The 26,681-nt window shown below is 39.5% G+C and overlaps 1 protein-coding gene across 4 annotated transcripts in view; it reads right to left on the reverse strand.

Moving 5' to 3' along the window:
- fstl5 (follistatin-like 5) overlaps nucleotides 1–26,681 on the reverse strand; it is a 198,670-nt gene that overhangs the window by 3,240 nt on the left and 168,749 nt on the right. For 2 of the 4 annotated variants that reach the window (XM_080900441.1, XM_080900440.1), the window contains 5 exons: nucleotides 19,347–19,373; nucleotides 19,008–19,126; nucleotides 13,080–13,229; nucleotides 8,599–8,706; nucleotides 6,751–6,875 (listed from right to left, as the gene is read on the reverse strand). In XM_080900441.1, the coding sequence (XP_080756567.1) occupies nucleotides 6,751–6,875; nucleotides 8,599–8,706; nucleotides 13,080–13,229; nucleotides 19,008–19,126; nucleotides 19,347–19,373 (529 nt within the window). The remainder of the gene's footprint in view (nucleotides 1–6,750; nucleotides 6,876–8,598; nucleotides 8,707–13,079; nucleotides 13,230–19,007; nucleotides 19,127–19,346; nucleotides 19,374–26,681) is intronic. The other 2 variants (XM_080900443.1, XM_080900442.1) reach the window with 1 other exon arrangement.

The following is a 26,681-nucleotide window of genomic DNA, read 5'->3' on the forward strand; positions in this document are numbered from 1 at the left end:
GGGGGGGGGGGGGGGGTAAAGTAAATACATTTTGGGTTTAACTTGGTTTTCATTTGAAAACCAGTTGTAAAAGGGATTTCAATGGAAACTCATCCCCATATAAATAAACATACAGTCTCCTCAGTCTGGTTGTGCTGACAAATTTGACCAAAATTACACAAAAACAGTACATTAGAACTTTGAGGGGGTTTTTAAACACCTTTTCCTTGGATTGCTGCATGACTTTTTTGAATTTTGTTTCACAGACTTGAAGAGCTTCTGACTTTGCTAATCCAGAGTTTTACCTTTAACTCTAGCACTCATACTATTAGATAAAATATCTCAACAACTGCTGATGAAATTTGAAGTATATAGTCATCGCACCCCATGTTAATTATAATAATCTTGATGATTCTTAGTTTTTCCATCCTAGACCATCATCAAATTGCATTTTTAATTTTTTGTTTTATGACCAACTACATCATCCTATCAGCTGCAGCTGTGTTTAGTTCTACACTCTTTATAATTTGTGCTCTAATACAGACTGACTAGCAATTAGTGCTTGTAAGCTGAATTTGAGGGGCAAAATCATACGTTTCTAGGCTGTCTTCTCGAGCTTCCCGGCCTTTTTGCATGATTAATGCAGAAGGACATCTTGTTAGTTCAAAGCTCAAGTCATTTGCTTTGAACAGTCATGCACTGTATTTGAAAATGTTCTGTAATTTTTGATTTTTTTTAAAGAAATCTGACAGTAAAATGCCCCCTAGAAGCTTAACCTGCAGGTGCAAAAAAAATCTTAAATCGACCAGCACAATGCAGATGATAAGGCAAGGTCAACCTGAAATAAGAAACTGATTTTTTTTACTAGGTAATTATGAAGATTGTTGGACTGTCATAATTTTAAATAAATTTTCAGGAGCAAAACTTTAACATATCTGAGAGGTCCATTTAAAACACTAAAACGGCCATCTTCTGCCCTCTGGCAATCTTCATATTGGCTGTCTAAAATCATCTACACTTTCCCCTTTAATAGAATCATAGCAGTGTTATATGTGGGCAACAATCAGTGAAAATGCTACTCATTAGAAAAACCCAAAGAACCTCCTAATGGCACATTACACTTTAACAGCTGAACAGTTGGAATATGCAAGGAGCGGACAGGCCTCAATTAAATGCGAATACCAGGTGATTGATGCTGACAGGCGCTTCAATCTTGCCGTCATTCATCATCTTTTATGCCGTTTGAACACCACACTGTCTGTACCTGTGAACAGAAAATGGCTGTTTGAAAGCCACACAGCACATTATCATCACTGTGAAGGGAATCATTGATCCAGAGATCATTGTGTCCACTGGGGCCAGGCAGGAGATTGCACAGGGTCACAGAAACAACTAAAGCAGAGTTTTTGGTTTGTAACATGTGAGCATAAACTGATAACAACTATTTCTCACGTGTGCGAGGCTGGCTTTACTCCTTAATTAGTTATATTTCACTTATTATGTGATCAGCATTTAGTTTTGGGTTGTTTTTTTTACTTAAAAATTTCCTGCCGTTGGTTTGGAGCTGCTAACGATCGATGGCTTTTGGCATCTTAAATAGTCTTTAATTAGCTTGTCTTATTATTAATGGAGCAGTTTTTCATATTTTGTTGCCAAGTCTAGACTGTGCTACAAAACAGTTGTCTGCATTTAGCACAAAAATTGTGGAGCAGACCATTTATTTTCATTCATTTTCACAACTAAAAATCCTTTTTTTTCCAATTTAATCAGGAAGACAGCAGATTTAATTGTTCCTTTTGTAACTCAGTGTTACTGTAAGAACTTGCAATATGAATTATTTGACCATTTTCTGTTCTGCACTCCACCCCCTTCATACAGTTAAAGAGCTACTCTCTACTCATTGTCATTTAATAAAAATACAAAAATCTATTATTATGATTTAGCCAAGTCTAAGACTGAAAGGAAACTGAGGACCACCACTGAAAAACAACTAGTTTAATCCCTGTAAGGGGAACCAAGGATTTCAGAATAAGTAAAGCAAAGACAAAGGAAACAGGTCAGAGTAGGCAGGTTGCTGCAGGGAAACGGTAAGAGACTTGGACAATCTAATCCAAATTAATTACCTGGACTGGACTTTTATTTAAGGTTAGAGTCTAACACTGGACCAGTTCACTCATCCTACCAAGTTGTTATTGCTCAGATATGTGAATGTGTTACTTCCATAAGAAGCAAGCAGTGATATCAGCAGCCTTTCAGAATTTCTCTCTTAATCATTAGTTAGGCTAGCAGAGTCAATGCTAGCCTAACTAATGATTATATACAATAAACTTTTATTTGGAGTTGACATCAAACTGAAATGAACCACACTTTGCTGTTTTTTCCTGGCTCCGAACTGGTCTATACTGGTGGCTGTGTGCGCAAACCTTCTTCACTTTGTCATTATGAGGTATTTGTAGAATTTTAAGGGTGAAAAATGAATTGAATCCTAAGATTCAATAAGAAACAACCACTGTAATACGACAAATTGTGGAATGAGCGAAGCGTTGTGAATACTGCACTGTATCCTAACAAGAAGCTCTAGCATCTCTCTCAGTAAGTGCTTGTGAATACAGCCAAATTCTCAGAACAGCCAAGAATTAAAATGCCCATTCAAATGAATTAATCAGACAAAGTTTTCATTATACAATCAGGACTTATGAGTAATTTAGACTGTAAAATTTGTTGGCAGTATACACTGGTTAACTTTCATAAGTTGTATTCGATTCACTGGAGTCTTACAAAGATTTATGATCATTCAATCAATTCTGTGAAACCACCAAAGCGGTTTTATGTCAATTAAAAAGCCCTCCGTCACTAAACATGTTGGTTCTTGATTCTACTATAGTGTCCCTCACCTATATTAAAAAATAAGCTCTGAAGAAAGATGGGGGAATCTAGAAGAAAATCATCAGAAAAATGTATTGTGCAGTTTAAATCTGAAAAACCATTTTCACCCACTGGCAGGCAGAGCTGGTGATTTACAGACCAATAATACAACTCATCAAACAAGCCTATCAAACAACACTGAAATTGTTTTGCCATGGATTATTATCAATATTGTGGCTGATCAATGACTAGTGCACAAATGCTGTGAAATATTGGTAACATGCTTGGAAGCAAAAGGTCGATGCGATGAAACAAATACTTTTCTCAATGGTTTGACTTTTTTTTCATGTATGAAAAATTGATAATCAGACATTGTTTGGCCTTGCTGTGATGTGAACACAGCTGGGGTGCTTCACTGGCAGACCCGGATTGCTCTGTGCCAAACTGACAGCTGCTGTTTGTCGTTTGTACCAATGACTAATGCATAAAAGATTTCCCCCAATTCTGCACAAGATGGCTATGTTCAACTAGCTGCTTTGCATGCTAACTCATCTCTGTGTCAGTGTTTTCACTTTAGAAATGGCTGAGTCTAAACACTTAACCCCAGAGTAATGTTTGCTATGCAGTTCAGTAAAAGATCCTCAGGGTAAAGCTCGTGAGCAGCGACAATGGATGCTGAACAGTAAAATATATCTAAAGCACAGCAATTCTTGTTCACCCATCCTCTAGCACAAAAAGAAACATCAAACCAACATCTCGCTCGACTTGTTTTGCCAAAAGGGAGTCTGTGCAATGATTAGAAATTTGTGGAGAAAAAAAAAAAAAGAAGTGTGGGTAGCTTGAGCTGCAGGGTGCTATAGATGTGGGCATAAATAAGAAACAACCACTTTTTTTCTTTCCTTTTGCTGACATGTAAATTTGCTTGGCTACAAGTCGATGGCTGTAATGAATGACAGCCCCTGGAAGTTCCTGTTTGCTTTATAGTAGCTGCCGAGGGAATCCCCAGTCATTAAACAATCCCTGGAAGTTGCTGAATATATGTTGGCCGTTCGCACACTGCTCATGTTGCTTAATCGACTAATCGATGCTGTGTTCCTGCCAGCAGATAAATGCCTGTGTGAGTACCAGATATATAAAGAAAAATCAGAGCCACGGGGTAGCAGTTAATTCCAACTTCTCTATTATCTGCAATAAAACAGTTGTCCAAATAAAAAATGTGTATAGATCCAAAGCTTTGTCCTGCTTCACATGTTGTCACACATTCTCCAGAAGAGTACTCGGCTTCAGCCTCAGGTACTGTCCGATTTTAGCCATATGAAAAACATTCATAATAGTTGCACCTCCAAAGAGAAAGCTTATTTTTAATTATGAGTAGCTGTTAAAGAGAGCACTTTTCACACAACATTGTGGGGGAAAAAAAGAAAGAAAACATGGTCACACTTTCCTGCAATCTTCCCTGCAGGTCTCAGTGGATCTAATTACAGCTGTGCCAGCAACCCCACCCACACTCCCACCACACAGACACACGCCGGACTGCGTGCTCCTCCTCGGCAGGAGACCGTTAACTTCCTGAAATCCTCCAGACCTCCTGCTTGTTCCTGGCCTCTCCGTGACATTAGCCAAGCGTTTGGGAAAAGCTTTTCTCTATCCGCGTTAAGCCTGGGTGTGACAGCTGCTCGTGACATGTGAAAACCGAAGCAGCGTTTCGATGCACTCTGCACTCAGCAGGTCTATGCTTTGTTGTTGATGAACTAAAGCGATAAAGAGCAGGTGAGGTGCCAAACTGCCCCCCCACTCTCTGACTTTGTTGGGTTGTTTTTTTTTATTTGATCTCGGTGAGAACAAAGAAAATACTAATGACTCCTGTAAGTAGTGGCATTTGATGATAATACTAATTGCTGATTCATTCTTAAAACCACTCTTTAACCGTTTGACACAAAGAGTTTGGGGATATCTTTATCAGTGTAAGAGGCAGCTGCATTTAATTGTTGTTATTCTGTTTTGGTCATGATGTTTCTGAAAGGAAAATTTCAACAGCTATAAACGGCATAGCTTATTTAATTGTTTTTAAAGTTAATGCACATTATGTGGACATCCTGTACAGAACTGGAAATAAACCTAAGCCTCAGGTATTGCTGCTGATTTATCAGGTAATCACCATTTACTGGTAATGTCTAGCACCAAGCTCGGAAATTTGTTACATTATTTCCTTAAAAGAAAAAGAAAAGAGTCCGAACGGTTGAAAGGTCTATTTCAATCAAATTAGTAAAGGTAGGGCCTAGCAGGCAGCCGTCAGCTGTAGCCACTTTCCTTTGTCCCATCTGTCAGTCAAAACCTCTATACCCCTAACAGGGAGTGGGTGTTTACTATTCATAAAGGCCACAATCTTTTAGTTTTTTTGTATCCGGTTACAAAAATGCTTCCTTCAGAGATGGACTCACTTTTGGAGCCAAAGTGGCCATTAAAGAAACAAATCCTCTTTGATGTTCATTTTCAGCTCCTTATTTTTGCTGCACGATTATTTGCTTACATGTCATTTTTAATATTCACCTTAATGTTGTGACCAAGTGACGAAAATCATAATAAACTCCTAAACTTAACTAACCACTGAGTAAAAAAGCAACGCTCTAAATGGGAGATTAACTGCAACCTGCCTTAGCATCTTCTATCCTAGACCTCCACCTCGCCCTTGTGTCTCCTTTATTTGAATTTGATACACAATACTTCTTAGAGTCTAATACTGCAGGAGCCCCTGCATCAGGGCACCGATGCCTAAACACCTTTGACATGTTTAAGTCTGTCACCCCAGCGACTTCTGACCAAGAGCAGTATTTGATGGCTTGGAATGTGAACCAGTTGGATGGGCTGAGCTTCTGCCTCCCAGACACTTTAAAGTAGGCATGAAGATGCCTTACAGCTTAACATGCCCTGAGGGGTAGATTCAGAATCTATTATGATGTATTATTAAATCTACAGAATTATAAAATTATAAAAAATGAATCGGATTATAAATTTACCAGTGTGATATGCCTATCTCGCTAGTCACTTGCATTTGTCAGTCCTCTTATTTTTTGAGCATTTGAAAAGCACTGCGTACAAGATCTACCAGAGCTACTGTGTAATATTTACAGTCTTTGCACAGGAACCTGCACAGGAACACAGCCGACAAATACTTGATTTTAAACAACCTAGCAACATTTAAGATAAAATAATAATTGATGAAATTAATTCAGTATTTGCAACTGTACTGAAATCTGGTAACTGTTCAAAAAGTTTTCAAGAAGAATGCAGATCATTTTCTGCCACTTGCTGTTTATTACTGAAAACTGAATATTTTTGGTAATCTGTTGGTTGGAAAAATTAAGATTAAGATTATTTAGTTTTTCTTTGTTTTTGGAAGTTTTTATGACCGAGTGATTTGATTAAAAAAAAATCAGTAACTTTGGCCTTTTTCTTCGTGGCCAAACCAGAGTTTAAACAGTCAAAGGATATTTAACAGTTGTAAGGATTCTGCGACTTTCAGCAAGTGTCCTTTGAGATACTGCCAAGAAATGTAAAGCAAAGAGTACACTGACATATTTAAAATTTCTAATACTTATAATATGCTTATATTATTTATTGTTTTCTGCAACTCTTTTGTGATTTTTTATGCTGGTTCTTGTTAGTCTTTTGAATTTATTTAAAAAATAAGGAATTGTATAATCAGTTTCAGGGTGCCCAGTTTCATCAGATAACTGTGTGGCCTTGATCCAAAAACCCACTCAAGTAGCGCAAAACAATGCTCATTCAAATTATTGTATTGAGTCTTGAAGAGATTTTAAGTAAAGTGAATTAAATGCCAAAGGGGTGAACCTAATTTGCAAATCAATTTACATTAGGAATGTTGCTGGATCATGCTGGATGTACCTGATGTGGTTAATGATGAGGCTGGAGGCGGGAATGAAGAAATCGTCCACTCTGTCGAAGCGCCTGCCGACCGGTTGTGTGTGAACGGTGTGGTGGGAGACTCTTCCGCTGGCCTGATTGATCACCTGGTGAAGACCAACAGAGAAGCAGGTGGGTGTTTAAAATGAGCTTGATGAATACACTCAGTGCTGCTGGTTTCTCCTCATTAAAGTCTTTAAATCATACTTACTTGGAGCTAACAATGAACCGAAAGGGACTAATATCAGAAAGCTGCAAAGGTTTCCAGCATTTTTTAACAGATAAAACTCTTCAGCCTCTCCTCGTGCTGTTGAGTAGCTGGAGCTTCTCAGTAGGAGGTGATGTGTGCTATATTCCTTGGTGTCTAAATAATCATCATGCATGCATGGAAGCGTGTAGACATGTGGTTGTGTGTAGGCAGGGTTTGCTTTGATTGTACCACAATGCTGAAGGCAAATTGCCACAGACCAAATCCCTGCATTACAAATCTCTGTGCTCCTGATGACAAACTAGAATTTCCAATGAAACCGCTCAATTTGACTCAAAGGAAACAATTAAAAAACACACTCATTAAATATTTGTTCCATTTATAGCAAAGGCCTCAAAATTGAACATATACAAAGAGTATTTATAAGGTGCAATCAATAAGTGTAGTGAATTCCAGAATTTAAAGAAAGAAAGAAACAGCAGATTTAGTTAATACTATAATAGCGCGAGTGCTATTTTCAGTGTGTTCCCCAGAGGTCCTGTTTTACCACTTGAAGTATGCAATATGTGCTACACTGGCTCAGCAACCCTTCATCTTGAGTATCATGTTAAAAATTATTACATGAAATTTGGGTCATTTTGATGTTGACCCAACAAGTTAATGTTTGCTGTTCGCAGAGACACAAGTGGTCAGAACAGGATATCTAAAGAGCAGTGTGAATGAGATGGACCAATCCTGATGTGCAATAAAAGCACCATCTTTTGATATATATATTTTAATTTAACTTTTTAATGATACAACACTCTACCTTTGTGGTCAGAAGTTTATGTGCCTGGATTTATGTGTAGTGGTTCAGAACCAAAAACTACTACAGCCTTAATGCCTGCTGCACTCAAAGTGCATTTAATTAACTTAAAATATACTCTAAGGGAGAAGCAACGAAAGTAAAGGTGGGATGCAGATGGAAATTAGCCCAAGGCTATAATCTGGCATATTTACATTTGTTAAAATGTTCATTAATATGTATTGCCCCTCTTTCTAAAAAATAAATAAATAAATAAAAATAAAATCTTTTTTTCAACTGTCAAATAATGCACGGCTGAAGTCACTGAATTTGTTGTAGGGAGAAAAGATCTGTTTGTTTGTTTTTATCACCTGTAGCTTTCTGGATTGGCTTTGTTGGTAATGTTATGCTAATAGTTATTCCTTATTGCTGATTTTACAGCTTACACATGCCTATCTTCACACAGGGTATTTAATATAATCAGCAGGAAGATATTAAGTTCCTCTATCAGCTCTTTTTATTTATAGAATCCTGAAAGGGTTCGTTGAGTAATAGAAAATTAATGACCAGATAATTTGGCACTGTTGGTAAAGGAAAAATGAGCAGCCTTGGACTCTGGGACAACATGATTGGTATTTTTCACAATTTTCTGACAGTTGGTGAACATAATACATTTTAAAGCATGTGAACTATCCGAACTTTGCCTTGATAGTCTGCATCTCTGTGCTTGTTTATATAACTCACTGCTTTCAACCGTTTTACAAGGACGAAAATGGACAAGGACTGCAGAGGAGAGAAAAACATTGAAATATAATTAACTAGTGAACCACGGACACACCTGCAGGGTAGGAAAGTTCTTCTCCATGTCTCCCCAGCTGAGCAGCCACACCTGGTCATGAGATTTGTCATAGTGGAGCTTCACTGGATACGGGTCAGTGCTGACCGTCTGAAAGAGAACACACAACCGATCAAAAACCAAATTGAGCCCAAAGACAGCAGGGCCATGGTATAATACCGCAAGGCAAACTAGACTTGTGTTTGAAGAGATCCCTCTTTGATGTGCAATGGTAATGCTTTTGAAAGGTTTTCCTGCAGACTAATGCACCGCGGGTTGACAGGTCCAAGTCTTCTTTTAACAAGGTAGATTGGAGGTGTGCTTTTTATGTATAAGGTGTGTTTGGTGTTGAGCTGCGTTTCAAATCAAGTGGTGACAGACACAATTGCTTTCAGTCTTTATCCGTTCTTTGACACACAGCGGCAATATTCCCAACCAGAACAATAGATGAGCCGTATGTGACAGAAAAGCGCTCCTCATGCATTATGTCCACCTGAGTGCAGAGAGACACCCGGCTCAAAGGGAATACGGAAATCTCAGGGGAAGCGAGAGCATGCAGTAGCTTTACTCCTCACAACAGCAAGAAAAAGCAATCATCTTTTTAAAAAGAATTATTGCAACCCTGTATTCCCACAACCCCCTTTGACTGCAGCTTTCCTTCTATAATATTTGTTTTGCCACAAAATCCTAATGGTATTGTTTACCTTGGCAAAATATATACTGTATTACTGAGAGAGTAAACCTCTCCTAAGAGAGTTATTGCAAATAAGATGAGAATATCTGTTGAATCCTAACTAATCTCCGAGCATGTAGTCATCAGAGAAAACAGGTGTCCGCGTTGTTCTTTTCCTCTCGACTGACAACTTCTTTCTGGCTGAGGAAGATTATAAAGATCCTCAGCCAATATGCTCTAGTAACTTCTACAGATCTGTCAGAGATGAAGCGCGGAGAACATTGCAGCTACTTGCACACAAGTATCCGCATGCACTCTGCAATTCATTAGTTATAATGCACAAAATACAGCTTGCTCATTAAAAACTGTTAACTAACAATTTAATTGGTTGCAAATTTCAAAACGCAAATCGCTTGTTATTGTTGCTTTCGGCATGTCAATCATATTAATAATCCAATGAGAACACGAAAATCTGGGAAACCAGAACTTGCGCGTATCTTACCATTCGAGACGAGTGACGGGTTCAGGTGGGTAATTAACAACTGGTAATATAATGCAATGAAGCTAAACCTCCAGGCGACTGAATAATGAGCTTGTGACAGACTCTGGGACACCAACCTGCTTACTGGCAGGTCCCTGAGAGGCTGGCAAGCTGTAAACAGCTATCACGGTGTCAGGAACATCTGCAGGGATCTGAACAGCCCGGAATTAGTCTGACACACCCAAAAAACCCACTGACACTGATGATTCAACTCCACCACTCACTGTTATTTCCTGAGGAAGCCTTGCATTAAAAAAAATCCACCAGGAAAAGAGACGGGTGCAGCAAGGAGTGTTAAAGGGGCGGCTTCCTCACACCATCTGTGAGGAAGATGGCAGGATTTGCCATTTTAAAGCACTTCTGAAGGGTTGCCAGGCGACAGTATCCTTGAAGAGGTGGGTCTCAGGGTCACTCGGTCATCACGTTGACGCTAAGGTTAACTGTGGGTCTTGACGGTTGCAGTTTGTATGAAATGGGTCAGGTCAGGGATTAGCAGTCAAACAAAAGCTGATCTTAAAGCTGAAAAAGCAGCACTTTAGCGGTTCAAGTGGAACAGAGCCGGGCTGATGCACTGGCAAGCTTTCAAGCAAGTAAGAAACAAAACAGACTTCATCAAGTAGAAAAATTCAACACATGCAGACAAAGCCCTGCACTCTGCTGTTGACACTGACGTTGCTTATCAGAATGATTTTATAATCTCTCTGTAGTGGTGACAGTAGTGGCTGGGAACCCCTGGTCAAAATTACTGCTACTGTGAATAGTTGTGTGTAAGTAGATAATAAACTGATGTCTAAAAAGACAAATATGAAACATTACTTTGAATATTTTAAGCAAGATTAGAGCACTTTCTGTTTTATATAATTTTGGTGCAAAATAAAAGTTTGGGCACCCCAGAAGATTTGACCTCTCACATAAGTTTTGCCAAGGTTTCCAACCTTGATTACAGTTGCTTGTTAGGCCTATTTTCGTATTAGGTCAGAATTATGGAAAGGCCTGGGGATGCACATTTCACATCTTAATAAACACTCAGACTCCTAAAACCTTGTCCCAACAACTAGCAGCTGCCTACTACTCTAAAGAACAGAGAATAATTGATGCCCACAAAGCTTGACTACAAGAAAATAGCTTTTTTTTAAGTAGAAGCTTTCTTACTTTGTAATGGAATTAAGACATGGTAAACAGAAAGTAGAGGTCAGGTTGAAAGAGCTGCTTGAATAATTGCTAGAAAACCAAATAAAAATAGTTTTTTCTTAAATAGACATTTGGAGTAGGTCTCCACGATTTCATAGAAATAACCTTAATGGAATCAGAAGTTTGGCATCCAAACAACATCCAAACAAACCAGATGAATGGCAGACTGCTTTTTAAAGATGTCGGCGATATCTTTCCTCAGCAAAGCCAGCAACTCGACCTTGAGCGCCTCAATATCAGGATTAGCTTGAGATGTGGGGGGCTTTGCAGGAGACGACGGCTCACTCGAGGGTGTGGTCGCGGTTTGCAAACCAGGCCTCAGATGTGTTTGAATAGTACTGCGGGTTTTAACATTTTTTGCTGCCATTTTACGCCGGCCCGAGTAAAACTTCTCAACAAGACAATCCACAAACCGAAACAGGACTGGAAATATGCCCAAAAAGCGCAAATAAATAACAATTTAATCGCGTCCTACTCCATCAAAGCTCAACCGGAAGTCCGAATGGCAGACTGCTACACTGAACAACGATATATTTGGAGCAAAAAAGTGCAGATTTTCATGAAAAGAACTCTCAAACTGCAGCACCATTTGTAGCACCATTTTAGATTGACCATGCTTTGGGTTCTTGTTGCAGGAAAATGACCTTAAACGCACCTCAAATTCCACAATGTGCAACCTCAAGAAATGCAAGCTAAATGTTTTATTATGGCTTTCAGATTGGGGACTGGGGACAGTACATCAATGTAAGCTTGTGGATAAATCTACTGTACATGCAAAAAATCTCTGAGTATTTAGTAAACAGAATAGAACAAGTAGCAGTGATGATGTTTCACGCTGTTTTCAAGCAAGATAACAAAAATCATCCTCCCTGAAATATTAAAGAAACGTGTCTTCTTCTTTAACGTTTTCTTTTTTTTTGTGCCAGATGGGCACGATCATCTCTAGATTTTACAGAGGATGATCAGAAAAAGAGAAAAATACCAGGGAGAGGCAGTTTATAGCCAAAAATGTTTTGTTGGTGTCAGACATTGGGGAAGAAGACTGCTTCAGACAGCTTCAAGCTAATAGGAAGGCAACATTGACTCAAATAACTAGCTGTTCTGTATGCAGAACAGTATCTCTGAATGTGAAACATGTTGAACCTTGAAGCCGATGGGCTACATTGGCAGGTGTCACTAATGCTGGCTGCTATAAACATGAACCTGAGGCTACGTTTTATGCAGGCTGAAAACCAAAGGTTGTCAAACCTGATACAGCACAGTATCAGACACAATGTACGTATTACAATGTCCATTACTACAGTTTGTTACTACACTAATTTATGTGCATTTAGTTAATGAATCAGAAAATGTATTTTTTTGCTTGGTGGTGTTTTACTCAGATTAATAGACCATAAACTGGAAAATTATTTAGTCTACTGGTGTTTATTACCCAGAATACTAGGTTGAGGGAAGTGTGGGATAACAAAGAAAGCTGATAACCACCATTCTGATACCTTTCACTAATGATCTGTTTTGTTGAGCCAGATGACATAAAGAAAGCCTGGCAATATTGAATTTACATTGGACTACACTCCTCATACATCGTCACACCACAGCGCTCACTTATTTGTATTAATGCTCTACTAAATAGTTACTTAAGTACAATATTCCAACACCTCTGATACAAGCGTTTCCCAAATAACAGGATACAGGTCATTTTTAGTTTAGGCCCAAAGCATTCATATATTTGAACTTCATGAAGGAGGATGATGTATGGAACTGGAAAAAAAAACATGTGTGTCCTTCATTCAGCAAAATCAATCACAGAAAATACCCATATGGAGCAATGATGTATTGAAGGTTTTTGTGAAATATGTTGCGTTCAATCAACATGGGGACACCGAGCAACCTTGAAGTTTTTTGGCACAGATGGAGTCAATTACTGTAAACAACAACTTTTCACTTTTACAAAGATACAAACAGGAAAGATTATTCAATCTTTTTTTTTTCTTGACCTGTGTTATCGTCAGACCCTCTCTCTGTGTTTCTGGCAAAACTGACGAGAACTTGTTTTTTCCAGTTTAGCCCGACAATTACCTGGACGGCCTTCTGAGACTGGATGTCAACTATGAGCACTCGATCCAAGGTTGGCTGTGTCACATAAATAAACTTGTCCTTGATGTTGACCGCTGATGTCCACACACACCTCTGAACCGCCTCTCCTGGTGAGGTGGGGCACACTTCCTCCTGCAAAAACAAAGGCGCGCACACACACAGACACACACACACAGACACACACCGACAGTGAGCATATTGTTTTTCATATTACAGGGAAATACGTCTCATTAAAAAACAATTACCTTCACCTCGTCATTTTTCTGTGTTGTTTACTACCTGCAGTCTTATCACCTATGCTGATGTGAGTCGTGCTATCTTGGCAACTTGGATAAATGAGCTTTACGTGGTCCAGCGAAATCTCTGTAATCGCTCCCACTTGTCCGCACATATTCTTCAACACAAAGCCCGCGGACAGTCTACGGCTGTTCAGCTTCCACTCCTGGCAGCTCTCGCCATCCTGGCTAACGGGCAACTCAACCAGCCTTATGGCTCAGGAGATTTCCACCTCTCACCCCCTTCCCTAGTCATCCAATCCTCCAGGCAGTGACCAGTCGTCCATTTCAGACTCTGTGGGACAATTTTGGGAGCTGCAAGGATGACTCCGGCATGTCGGGATGAACTCTTTCTCTCATATTTACAACCACAGAGGCAGCCCATGACAGGTCCCTTTTCACTGGCCAAAATTTCTTGGTTCGAGGGGCATTCTTTAATGTATGAACTTGACTCAACTTTATATTAAGAATGATGGGGAAAAACAGAGAGGAGGGATCTAAACTCTACTGCCGACCTCCCCAGTGATGTCGCCCATGTCTTCTCTGTAGGTTAATTTGCAAACAAAAACATCCAGCTAAGAGGTCATTTCAAGAAGCTAAATCACTAAATCAATGACACTGCTTTGAATTTTCTGGCTTGAAAGAGCCAGAAAGACAAGGATTTCAATTCTCTGTGACTACATTGTCCAGGTGCAGCGCCATCTATTGCTGTTTATTCCAAAACAGGTTGGAGGAGTCAGTTTTAAAAGTCAGAAATCCTTCCACTTTGTGAAGTAATCGTTGAGTCATTGTTATTGAACCCTGCGACACCCCTGCAGACCTACGCTGTGGTCATTTTGTTGCTAGGGGGGCTGCCAATATCCAACTTATTGCACCTTTAAGAAGTGAGAAATCGAACATCTGATGCCCAGCCGAGGGTGTGAATGGAGGCGGCTGTAATCCTCTCTGTATATGTGTGTTGCATATGTCAGTATATATGTGGGTGCAATCGATGTATGCAATTTATGTTGTAACTGACAGGTTTTAAAGACTGCAAACATTTGCTGTACTTCTTTATGATGGAAATGACTACAGTGTGATACAAAACAATATATATCTTTTCATCAAATACTGCAGTAGGACATTATGCTGCAGTGAATTCACACTGCGGTGTTGTATTTCTTTAAAAGATATTAAAAAAATACTAGTGTGAAGTTATATTTAGAGGATTTTTACTCTCTACACTTGTGAATGTGGATGATGACATTTAAAGAGCTGCTGTGAGAAATGTGAGGCATCTGATATTCTCCAGCTAAGCCGCCAGATGATTTGTAGAGCTAGTACATTTGTGACACATAAGTCGTCTGTGGGGAGGGAAAGTGCCGAAAACAGTGAAGCAGCAACATCCAAAAGTGTCAAAAAGAGAAACTTTGTGGTAAAGTCACGGCACAATCATGTCTAATCTCTTGAGGTGTTCCTCCAAGCTCTCAATCCAAACTTCTGTAGTCTTATAGTATGACGTGATGCAACTTTCACAATATTTTTTTTTAACATGTACTCATAACTTAGTTGGACCTAAAGCCTTTAGAGAATTCTCCAAGCAAATTTTTTCAAAAAGCTACTGGTGAGTTCCAGCTAGTATTACCCTAAAGTGTTTTGTTTTTTTCCTTTTGAACTAGCATGCTAATTATCACCCTTGAGAGTAAACAAGGTCCTCTTGGAATACATAAGACTTAGAAAACACTTCTGTTAAAATTAGAGAAATATGGAGAGAGTGTTCAAGCTGTTGACTGAGTCCCGTCAGTTTTCTAAAATAAATGTGGCGTTTCTAAAATTCCAATTACTATATTTTATTTACCCTTTGACTGTTTTATGATTAAAATTGTCATTACAAATGTGAGGTTTATATACATACAAAATGCATTTACATAAGTTAAGCATTTGGGTTCTCTATGCTCCTTCTACTCTGGAAACACCAACAGCTACTCTTCCGCTCGTTGTTCAGTCCTCATGGTCACACCACACCCTCCTGGTCCAGTTCTATTACTCGGTTCTGTTACTCGGTCATCACGAGTAGGAATGAGTAAGGTGGAGTAGGAAAATAGTGGCGCAGTCTACTGCGTGGATATGGAAATTATTTGTATTGTACAAAAGAACGAGAGCATGATGGTAAAGTGCAAACTGCATCCATCTGAGCGCATCCATCCGTGTTTCTTTGATTTAACCTTTACCAACACCCAAAAATGTGGAACATTTAGTACGCATTTGAATTTTTCCTGCCTTTTTCTGTCTTAAATACTGTAACTCACTTATGGTGTGCATCCCACACTCAGCAATAGGCCATCTTTAACTGCTCTCGAATGCAGCAGCTAGGCTGCTAACAAAAACTAGCTATATTTTTGCCTTTACAAGCTTTCAGTTCCAGTGAAATTCAGAATTCATTTGAAAATTTTATTAAATAAAGCCCTACATGGCCCAAGTTCCATCTTATACAGGGACATGTGCTGAGACATTACTGTGGCAGTTGGCCTCTCCGATAATCTGTACACACTCTTTTAACTGTTCCATGCTCTTATTTTAAAACCAGAGGGGATCATTTTGAGGTTGTAGCTCCTACATATTGGAACAGGCTAAATCTGTCGTTTGTTTTAAACAAGTGCAGAGAAAACGTTTTCTGCAGTCATTAGTTTTTAACCTTTTGTCCTTTTTCATAACTATTCTTCTTCTAATGTGCAGGGGAAAATCTAAGGCTGTATCTTTAACTCACATTTGTATATTTAGACATGTATAACTATCTTTAATTTGTGGTCTTCACCAAACTGTGAAGCACTTTGTATGTTTTAAAAGGTGCTATAAAAAATAAGCTATTGTTATTGTTTACAGTAAACATTAAGACAACCACCGCACTTAACATAACCTTGTAGCATATGTAATAAAAAACAAAACAAAACTCATAACACATCTGATTGTCCTTTGTTCCACAGGAAACCAAATAAAGATGCTTCCTGAAGCAGAATTGGACGTTATTGTGTTTTCTTCCATACGACATGTATCGCAGTTGAGCAGTCTATCTGGTGGATTTGGATAATGGATTGGCTGTGCATAAGCAATCAATCCTCTGTGATGGAGAAAACGTGAGCACTGTGCTGGGAAACGGCCTCATGTGTTCACACCGCAATCCACCAAGACAAGAGTGGAGTGCTGCAGTGATTGATATCCTAATACAAACACCTCTCAGAGGAACGCTTGGCTGATTGTTGCGCGTTCATGGCATCGCTTTATGTATAACAGCCGTCCAATCAGTGCAGAGCTCCTGGATGAAAGGCAGCTCAGAGGAAAGCTGCTATTCGAGAACACGTGTAAATCTAACAGGTATCTATCAGCTGGGTGCTCTGAATGTTTTGCTGCTTGAAAGCTTCAGTGATAAACGGTGTCTCAGTAGGGGAGGCTTGGTGTAAACAGTCCACTGCCATCTGAAACTCACTCTGACTGCATGAGTTATGTTAGTGAATTAACACCATGACTCAGTGGGTACCCTACGTGTCTAGTGGACATTGTTTTCTTCAACTGTCCATCCATTTGTCTATTTCTTACCACTTATCAGGATCCAGGTCGTAGGGCAGCAGTCCAAACACAGATGCTTAGACCAGTCACTGCTTCTAGCTCTTCTGGGGGGTAACTGAGACATTCCCAGGCCAAACAAGAGATGCATCTCTCCATCTTTCTTGGGTATTCCCCTTGATCCCCACTTTGGTGATATGCCCAAAACACCTTACCTTGAAGGCATCTTAATTAGATGCCCTTTTCGGAGAAGCGGAGGCTTTACTCAAGAATGGCTCAACTCCTCACCCTCTGTTATGCCCAGACACCCTTTAAAAGAAGCCAATTTCTTGAATCTGCAACATTGATTTACTTTTTTCTGTCACTGAAGGTTGTAGACACAAGTGAAGCTAGGAACCCAGACTGACCAATAAATCGACAGCCTCATCTTCAAACTCAGCTCCTCAGATCAGTACTGCATCCACATCAGTACACTGCACCAGGCCTGCCTGTCAATCTCTTGCTTTACTCTTCCCCCATTAGTTATCTGACAGAAGGAAAAATAATGACATATTTATTTGAACAATGTTATAAAAATGACTGTTTGAGCCTGTTGTTTTTACAGGTTTACAGAACATGTTTGTTTTTCTTACTTCAGTGAAAACGGCTCTAATGAAATTATCTGGTAAATGGGGAGGAGATGATGGAGCGCATCATCTCATGGGTAAATTGGCTGCATGTCTCTACCTGTTAGCCCTGCCCCCATCACCCTAGCTGTTGGGATGGATTTTTCCACCATGGACGACTCTTCTTGTCTAGTCTGATCTTGATTCTCTTTGGGGTTTCTCTGAAACATGTTCAAATTAATCTATATTGCAATGGCAAGCTTTAGGTCCATTCATTTGAAAATCAGGAGAAAAAGAAGAGCATTGCTGACATAAGATAATTACACTATCATTTATCAAGTGTGTGAGAAAATGCAGATCTACATTTAAATCATATTTGGAATCACTCATATCAAAATTGGACAGTTTAGTGACTATCAACTGTTGAGCGTTCGGCAGCTTAGCTGACTCTGAATCTCAGATAAATCCAACTGCTCACAGAAGCTGTCACTCCGTTGGATAGCATGGCACTTGATGTGTAGGATATAAATAGTGAATAACACATTACATCTTTTTCAGAGACATTAACAAACACTCCTGTCTGTTCACAGGACTCCACTGTAAAACACTAAGATGCAAACACTGACATTTTTGATCTATGCAAGCCAAGGGCTTACAAGACTATTCAACCACCTCTTCTCTGCTTCCAATTCATTAAATTAACTGGTCATTGACAAGATCTTCCAAAATTAAAATAAAACATTTCACAGTGTTGCGAATTCCTGGCAGGCACAAATCATAACAGTCTTTGGACTTTAGGAAAAGAAATGGGTTTTGCGGAGAGGCATGAATTCATATTAAATAATGTCATTAAAATTATTGCAATTAAACTTGACGTATACTAGGTTAGGTGCTATTAATTTTCAACATTGGAGATCTGACACTTATACAAAGGAAGAGGAAAATACCCTGTTAAATACACCATAGAGGTCTCCTTTTATGCTGCATGTCGGCAGAGAAAGCACAATAGGGCTCACACAAGTGTTTTTCTTTTTTTTACACTTTATACTTTTGGATACATTAACAGTGTTTCTAACCAGAAACCCACTGTTGGTTCAGGTCTTCTGTAAAAATGTTTTAAAAATTATTACAATTTACAGTATTCTACACACTGCTTTAGAAATGCATTATAAACTATAATCTGTTTTAACAGCAAGGCCCAAAACTGACACTAGATATTCATTGAGAACTATTTCACTGCTCTTTGAAGACGGCAACCTTCTCCAGTCTCCCACCTTGTGGCTACATATAGCTATGGTCGACTTCTGATATGCTAGCCTTGCCTGGTTGAGTTAGACGTCTTTACACATCTTGCTGTTTTACTGGTGGCTTACGAAACACCTCTGGCAGCATTACTACCACCTTCTGACTGGACTTGGGCTTTACGTACATTTTTAATGATGGAATATAAAAAAAAGTCACTGAATCGTAAATGTTTTCTGACGACTCACCTGCAGAGCCAGCAGCTTCTCACTGGGTTTAATATGCCGTTGGATCTCACATGCAACCGGCTGAATGACTTTGATCCCGTCTTCATAGAACACATAGAACATGTTGCCAATGCCGAGACCTGCGAGAGAGTAACAACAGCGCCGTTATATACGTGAAAAAGCTTATGAGACTGCACAGTATGAACATTTGGAACGGAAATAAGCATATAACATTGTTATCTACTCTCGAAGCATCAAATCACTTAATCCTTCTCATCACAGTTCAGTAACCCTATTACAGAAATTCAATTAACTCAGTTTAATGAATGCTATAGTGGAGCAGAAGCAGTCTAGACGTACCTTCTTCCCGCCACAAAATGTTTGCCACTGCAAGGAAGGAAAAAGAGGGAAGCACAGATGAAAATAAATGCAAGAATCAATAGTGTCCCTTTGTGAGAACTAACACCCAAATACTGACTCCTGTTGAGGCAAAGAGGAAAGTAGACCACATGAAAGTTTTATGGAAGCTGTCTGTCTGACACCAAGTGCAACAAACAATCGATGGAGCCCTCTGCTTGGAAATAATTTGATTCCAAACACTGGAAAATGGAGTGCAGGCAACAACAAGTACTGTAAAACAGCTTATGATTTTTGGATGCTGCAATCTTACGAAGAGAGAGGAGAAAAAACCTTAGACCTCAGATCATCATCTATCAATATGAGCGTTATGGGTAAGCTGCCTTAGACACCCATGAGTAGTCCACAGGTTTCAGGCTCAGATGATTATCATAAGTCATTAGGAAGGATTAATGTGCTGCTTCTTCAGTGGCATGAAACCTGTTTTGGCTGCTATAACAGGTAATTTCTCATTAAATTCACTTAGAAGTGACTAATGACATGAAATGTGGGATGAAAGCCACATAACACCCTGAATGTTCACTGGCGACCTAAGACACAGACTGACAGTGGGCTTTCAAAGCAGCCGCTGGATACTCTGAGAGAAAAGATGACATCATAAGACTAAATAGTGAGAAGAAAATCTAGAGCTATTATATACTTTCCATGTAAAGATAAGAGCAAATTCTTCCACTCAATCATTCTCATCCCCCAACCCGCCACCACCACCACCACTATCATCTCACACTGGCTTTTAACTGTGACCTTCTCTCATTGTTCATGTGTCCCCCAGTCTTCTCTCTGCTTCCATTCCATCTTCCATTTTCATGCATTTTCAGTCTACAAACCAATCTCCAGGCCAATTCACATCCGATTCTAATCTCGCCTCTAGTGCAGTGCTCATTCCCGCAGCCTCTTGCTCAGGTGGACGGATGCAGAGAAAGAAAAGAGAGCTGAGACAAAGCCAACCAGACACCACTGTGATGTTAGTCAGCCTTAATCTTTCAAAAGTGCTTTGTCAAGTCTTTCCTGTGCACTCTTGCATACCTTTTAGCTCATTAAAAGTTCCACAAAAGGAGCGGGGTGTATAGCGTGGTCTGGAGGATCGAGGAAGGAAGGAAGGCAAGGACAAAACAAAAAGGAAAACAATACAATTTATTTGAGATCTGCCAAAAATGGAAAATGGAAAAGAGGAGCTGAGATGAGATCTTGTGTGCCCCGGTCTTTTCCAATAGTCCACAGTATTGATGCTATTCATCACTTGGCAGAAACACTGTGGCTGTTCTGCGCATACAAGGAGCCCATACATCAACTTCATCATCCATATAACAAAACAAGCTGGCTGCCACTGTAGGCAGTGAGTTCACTCTTTCTGGCCGTAATAACTATGTTTCCACTGGGCTACAAACATCGGGGACGCCACGCTCACCAGCCAGTCTGGCCTCCGCAGTTCCTACCCGTCAGCAAGGTTACATAAATTCAATTTGTTTACAAGAGCACGCTGCTGCGACAGTGGGCCAAACAGCCCGTGGTGTTCACCACAGTGGCATGGCAGAAGACAGTATAATACAGCTAAAGTAATTGGGTCACAGTAGATGCAAATGTATAATGAAATTCAGGATGACTGCCTTAGGTGTTCAGCTTTTTATTGCTCTTTCCAGGTATTCTTTACGAAGTTTCTTGGAAAAACTGACCCAAGACTTATGCTTTAATTATAAGCTCTACACACATACACCTTCTCAACAGTTTGGAAGTACAAATCCTGCTCGCTGCTCTAGCATTATGTATTCAGAAAGTGAAAAAATAATGCTCGAGAAAACAGGCAGAAATATCATTCTTCCTCTTCTTTCTTTCATCATCTACACTGATACAAAAGTCTTTTGAGAACACTGATAGCATGCAGAGCAGGTACCCCACAAATCTGTGTAAAGCCAAAAAGATTTTTGCATGTGCCTGCCAACTCCCACTTGCAGTACATTGAGGCCTGGATCAAGATGTCTTAGGACTCTCTCCTTTGGCTCTTAGCCAAGCCCTGTAAACCTGGATATCAGCAGAAATTTGTCTTTAATGAACAGTGTCTAATACTACTTTTCAAATGCTCCTTTAAAAAAAAAAAAAGAATAGGTAAATGCATGTTCCTTTTACCTACAACCCCAAAATGTTCTCTTTTTAGAATTTTCTCTGTGCTGATTTTTAGAATTAGGTAGTTGATCAATTTTCTTGTAGGTGTTTTCAAGAAAGACTATTTTCTTAATTTGCTCTACACTATGAGTGACGCTGCCTACAAGTGAAGAATACAGTACTTTCAGCATGAATGTCTGTGAAGCTTCTCTGTCATCCAGGTCATCGTAGACGTTGAAGACGTTGAAGACGTTTCACCTCTCATCCAAGAAGCTTCTTCAGTTCAGAACTGAAGCTTCTTCTTGTATGAGAGGTGAAACGTCTTCAAGCAACTTGAAGAAGTCCAGACACTTTTCTTTCCAAGCTCCTTAGACTTTCAGCATGAATAAAAAACATCGGTTTTGCCACACGAGATATCTGGATTTTTGCCTAAATGTCTCTGATTTAAAGTGAAAAAAGCTCAGGAATTTACCTGAAACTTCGTTTAGAAGTCAATTATAAATCTAGGGAGGGAGTTCAGGAGGTAGAGCAAGTCATTTACTAATCAGAAGATTGGTGGTTTGATCCTTCGCCGTGCCAGTATGCATGCCAAATGTCCTTGGGTAAAATACTAAAACCAAGTTTCCATCTATTGGATTATTGACTGTTATTGTCTCATACTGCTGCAGTTTAAGTGAAAAAAAAAAGAAAAACTCACAAAACTGCACACCATTACTGAGAACTGAGTAATTTCCAAAACGAATGCAACAACGTATGCCAAATATGTAACAATAAAGAAGAAAGTGTTCATCCACAACAAGGTGCTCATGGTAGTGACAGCCCAAAAGTATGTAAATATACACATAATATACAATATTAAATTGGATGGGATGTAATCCCAGATTTTTTTCCTTTACTTTCAAAGCACCAAAGAGTGAGTGCCATTTAGTTCCATTAAATAAAAGAGAAGGCAGATACCGCTGCAACTGGCAGCTCACACCATAGCTATCTGACTTTAGAGTGAACTGTCCCTTTAACCCTCAGTTTATCAGACAACGCTCTGGGCGCAGGGTGGGAATCAAAAAACAGTTCGAGTTGAGACCCGCTTCCAAACTGTCCAATCTATCTCGACTGTATGCCCCCAACTGCTTCTATCATCACTCGCACATTTTTCTGACAGATGAACATGTCAAACTGATGGAAGTGGAGCTTTGACACATGAGTCACACTGAGGCTTTTTTTTTCCCATACTCTGGTTCTAAATTGTGCTCAGACAAATAATTTAAAATTTTATGCTTATGCCGATCCCTACAGAAAACTAGTTAAATGCTTTTAAGTCAGCTTTCAGTATATACACGTTGGTCTTTCTACTGAGAGGTCTGACATCATTACCAATGTGCAGGCCCTTTAACACAATGAGAAGTACAGAGTATAATTTTTAGGGGGCAATTTTCATATCATGAGCCGTATGCTTTACAAAGAAAAGCCACAGCAGAAATCTTTATCCAGTTCTAGGAAATGAGAATTATAAAGCAATGCACCTTTGTGAGTCAAAGGTCAGAGAAAATGTCATGAAGCTGTAGCTCTCAGATGGTAAGCAGAGTATCTTTTTCCTGTGTGTTTTGCAAAATGTAAAAATGATGGTTGATACGGCTGAAGAAAAGTCATGAAGGGTCATTTTAAGCGCCAAGATATTTCATGTCTTATTTAAAGTGGCTATCAACTGATGGTGGCTCAGCCTCTCTGGCGTTAAAGTGAATACTGATGAAACAATATCATTTTCAGAGCCTTGTGCTTCTCACTTGGCTTCTTCTCTCTGCACTACAAACACTTATGAGTCACCTAGTGATCAAGTCCGACTTCATACAGAGAAAGTCTTTTAGCTTTTATATTTAACCCATCCATTCTTCAGTCACGAAATTCTTTAGATTTCCTAACAGCTTTTTTTTTTCTTCTTCCCCCGTTGCTTTTAGCAGCTCTGTGCTTCAACAGCAAGTTCCCAGCAGTACTATTTAAAGTCAGGTAGAGCGAGGAAGCTTTCAAAATAACAGGTCTGACAGCACTTGAATTAGAGCTGGGAGCCCGTGGACGACCGAAGGCTGTATCATCTCTTTAGGATGAAAAGTATTCAAAAGACTTAATCCCTGAGAGTTTTCAGAAAGGAGAAAAAAAAAAAAAACGAGTTACTGGAAAGCACTTCAAACATCCAAACTTGAAAAATAAAACTTGTTTTAACTGATTGTGCTTCATCACAAACACGGGCTGCTATGGGAGACATACACGGATGAATATCCGCTGTAGCAGTGCAGCCAATGTGATCCGTCTATAATTATGAACAAAAAAAACCCTTGTGGGTTCTTATTTTTATTACATCACTAAATGAATCATGCTCTATCACATTTATAATACTTTGCAAAGTCATGGCAACTAAATCCATTCAACCTTTCAGCCAGTTTAGTTCTACAAACCAGGTTTAATGTAATCACTATAATCATTCAAGTGTAAATAGATTTTAAGTGGTGTTCGTGTTGTGTCCTCTGCTGTTCATGATTTGTACTGATTATGATCATTATCCTCATGATTAGTATTATTACATTAGCATTCAAAAAAATCATCACAAATATTCATAAGCTGTCATGTTGTTGCTGGGGCTTAAAGGTGTTAAAACTTTCCACTGGATTTACGTTATTCATTTTGGAAAGCCTTCACCGTGAAACTCAGTCGACAGGCAGTAGGCTGCTGACACTGCAGATAGCGTCACTGCCTGGTTAGAGTTCCTTGTTGCTGACAGCGTGTCCAACGCTGTGTGAAAGCCTGCTGTGATGGGGAGGGACGCTACTGATGGAAACATGGACGCTAGTTTGGCTCGAGCTGATCTTCTGTGTTCAGAGGATATGAAGCAGACAGCACGGCGAACAGCATAGCATTAAAACAGCTTTGTGAAGACTTCGGTGTGCAGCGGTGGTTCTCATCTGTGTAGCGCCGAGGCCCAGGAGATTGCAGGGCTTTGTTCCAACCAATCACTTGAGCAGCAGGTTTCACTGATTAGATCTTCCCCTTCATCTGAAACTGTAAAATCAAGCAGTGGCGTGTTTGATTGGAACAAAAGCTTACAAACTGCAAGATATGATAAAATGGCCAAGAAAACGTGACAGAATAAAAACAGCAAGGTGTGCAGACAAGTGTTGAGGGAGGAAAAAAGTGGCATAGAAGAGGACATAACATGGAGCAAAGACAACAGTCTAACATAATTATCGGTTTAATAACATTAAAAAAAAGTTATGGGGTTATTAAGAAATGCACATGACCAATGATCTCAGTTTTGAATTTACTTTGGACATGTCATAATTTTTTTTTTCATGAAGTTTTGCAGTGATAAATGTTTACCTACAGGTAGATATCAGCTGTGGGGCTGTAAAAATGTCTAGTGTTCTTTTCATGGTGTATATCTGAAAGTTTAAGTTACTTTAAACAAGAATTTGTTGGAGGACCACACTGAGATCTAACATGGACGATCCTAAGACCTCATCACTCGATGGCTTAGATACAGACATCAGATGAGGACCAGCAGTAAGTGACTGTGCGAGAAGTTTTAATGGTCTATTGTTGGTCACATACCTCTCTGCTTATCTTGCAGATCAGCAGGTATCTGTAGTTATTAGTCTGTTTACTTGCACAAAATTTAAATAGCCTCTATGCCAACTGTGGTTCGCACCAACACAACATTACTATTGAGGTGGAACAGGAAAGGTTGCCTGATTATTTCTGCGTATTAAAAAGCTGATAAGCATCACAAATTGCTCTATTATGTCTGACATTAATGATTCAATCTAGATACTTAGCTGGTTGAAAAACACACTACACTAGTGGGATGAAGAACACAAGAATAAAGGGAGCTGTGGGTGTCACTTTGCAAAAAATTACCAAAATGCATTAAAATTTCTCATTCTGGAATACAAGTGCTCTAAGCAATAAACCTCAGCATAGCATCAACCTCAGAATCACATCACACCTCCTACAGTTGCACACAGTGAGTCACTATCTTTATTTTCACACATGTACAAAATTAGGAAAATTAGGTTGTGATAATTTCCACATGTGGGACATACTACAAAAAAGGCTCTGTGTGGTTTAGATGAGGACACTGTTACAATAGAGTTTAAAGGAAGAAAAACATGTGACGCCCACTCACTAGTGGTGAATGTGCAGAACAATTAGATGCTCTGTTAAAACATCGAGACAGCCTGATATTACACTGACTTTGTAGCAGGGAGCTGGCAGGTTAAACACTGGCTCAGTGTTCAGTCTCGCTGTGTTACCTGCACCTCCGCTGGTTGAGCCCTAGAAAAATTCATGGCTGCAGTGCTTATGTGGAAATGGCTCAAGATACCCAACTGCCAATTGAAGAAATAAGCACAAAATGTCACCAGTGCGAAATAAACATGAAAACAGAGCCCTAAAAATCTCAAGACTGGAGAATATCCAGACTGATTCAGACTGAAGACAGTCTGAATTTCTCCAAAACAATTTGTCTGTACCCTACAGGTGAAATAACTGTACCTTGTCTGCAGCTTTGCCACAAAATAATGGTTTTAGGACTCAATAGGTGAATCATATCTGAGTGGAGATGTTTCGCAGCGGAAATGCTTAACTCACTTTTCAGCCCACTCGAATTTCAAGACTCTCTGTTCCTGCTGGAGTATTTAAAGGTCATACATTAATTAATGAACCTTTACAGTGAGTCACGAAGCAACGAGTACAGAGGAAAGAATATAAAGCAGAGAAAATATAGTAATAATAAATAGATACTGGAATTGTGAGTCAAAACCAGAGTAAAGAGAAAAATGGGGATGTACCTGACCTGCCAGAACATTAAAAGCCATCTTTCTCTTGAGCTGCCAAAACAGCTATGACCCTTTCAGGACCTCTGTGGGTGTCATGCACTATCTGGTACCATGGTACTTGCACCAGATCTTTTGGGTCCTGTGAATGTGGGAAATGGGACTGGCTAATGTCAGATGATTAGATGTTTTTACAGTTTAGTGAGGTGCTGCTGGGGAGGCTAATATCTGTGAGTAGTACGAGTCAAAGTTACATGAATGCCAGGAGCCGATGTTTTCCCAGCAGAACACTGCACTGTTATGAAACCATCAATGTTATTCACCTCATCTGCTCTTAACCATGCCACAAACAGCCATA

This window comes from Rhamphochromis sp. 'chilingali' (genome assembly GCF_963969265.1).
Source record: "Rhamphochromis sp. 'chilingali' genome assembly, chromosome: 13".
Classification (NCBI taxonomy): Eukaryota; Metazoa; Chordata; class Actinopteri; order Cichliformes; family Cichlidae; genus Rhamphochromis; species Rhamphochromis sp. 'chilingali'.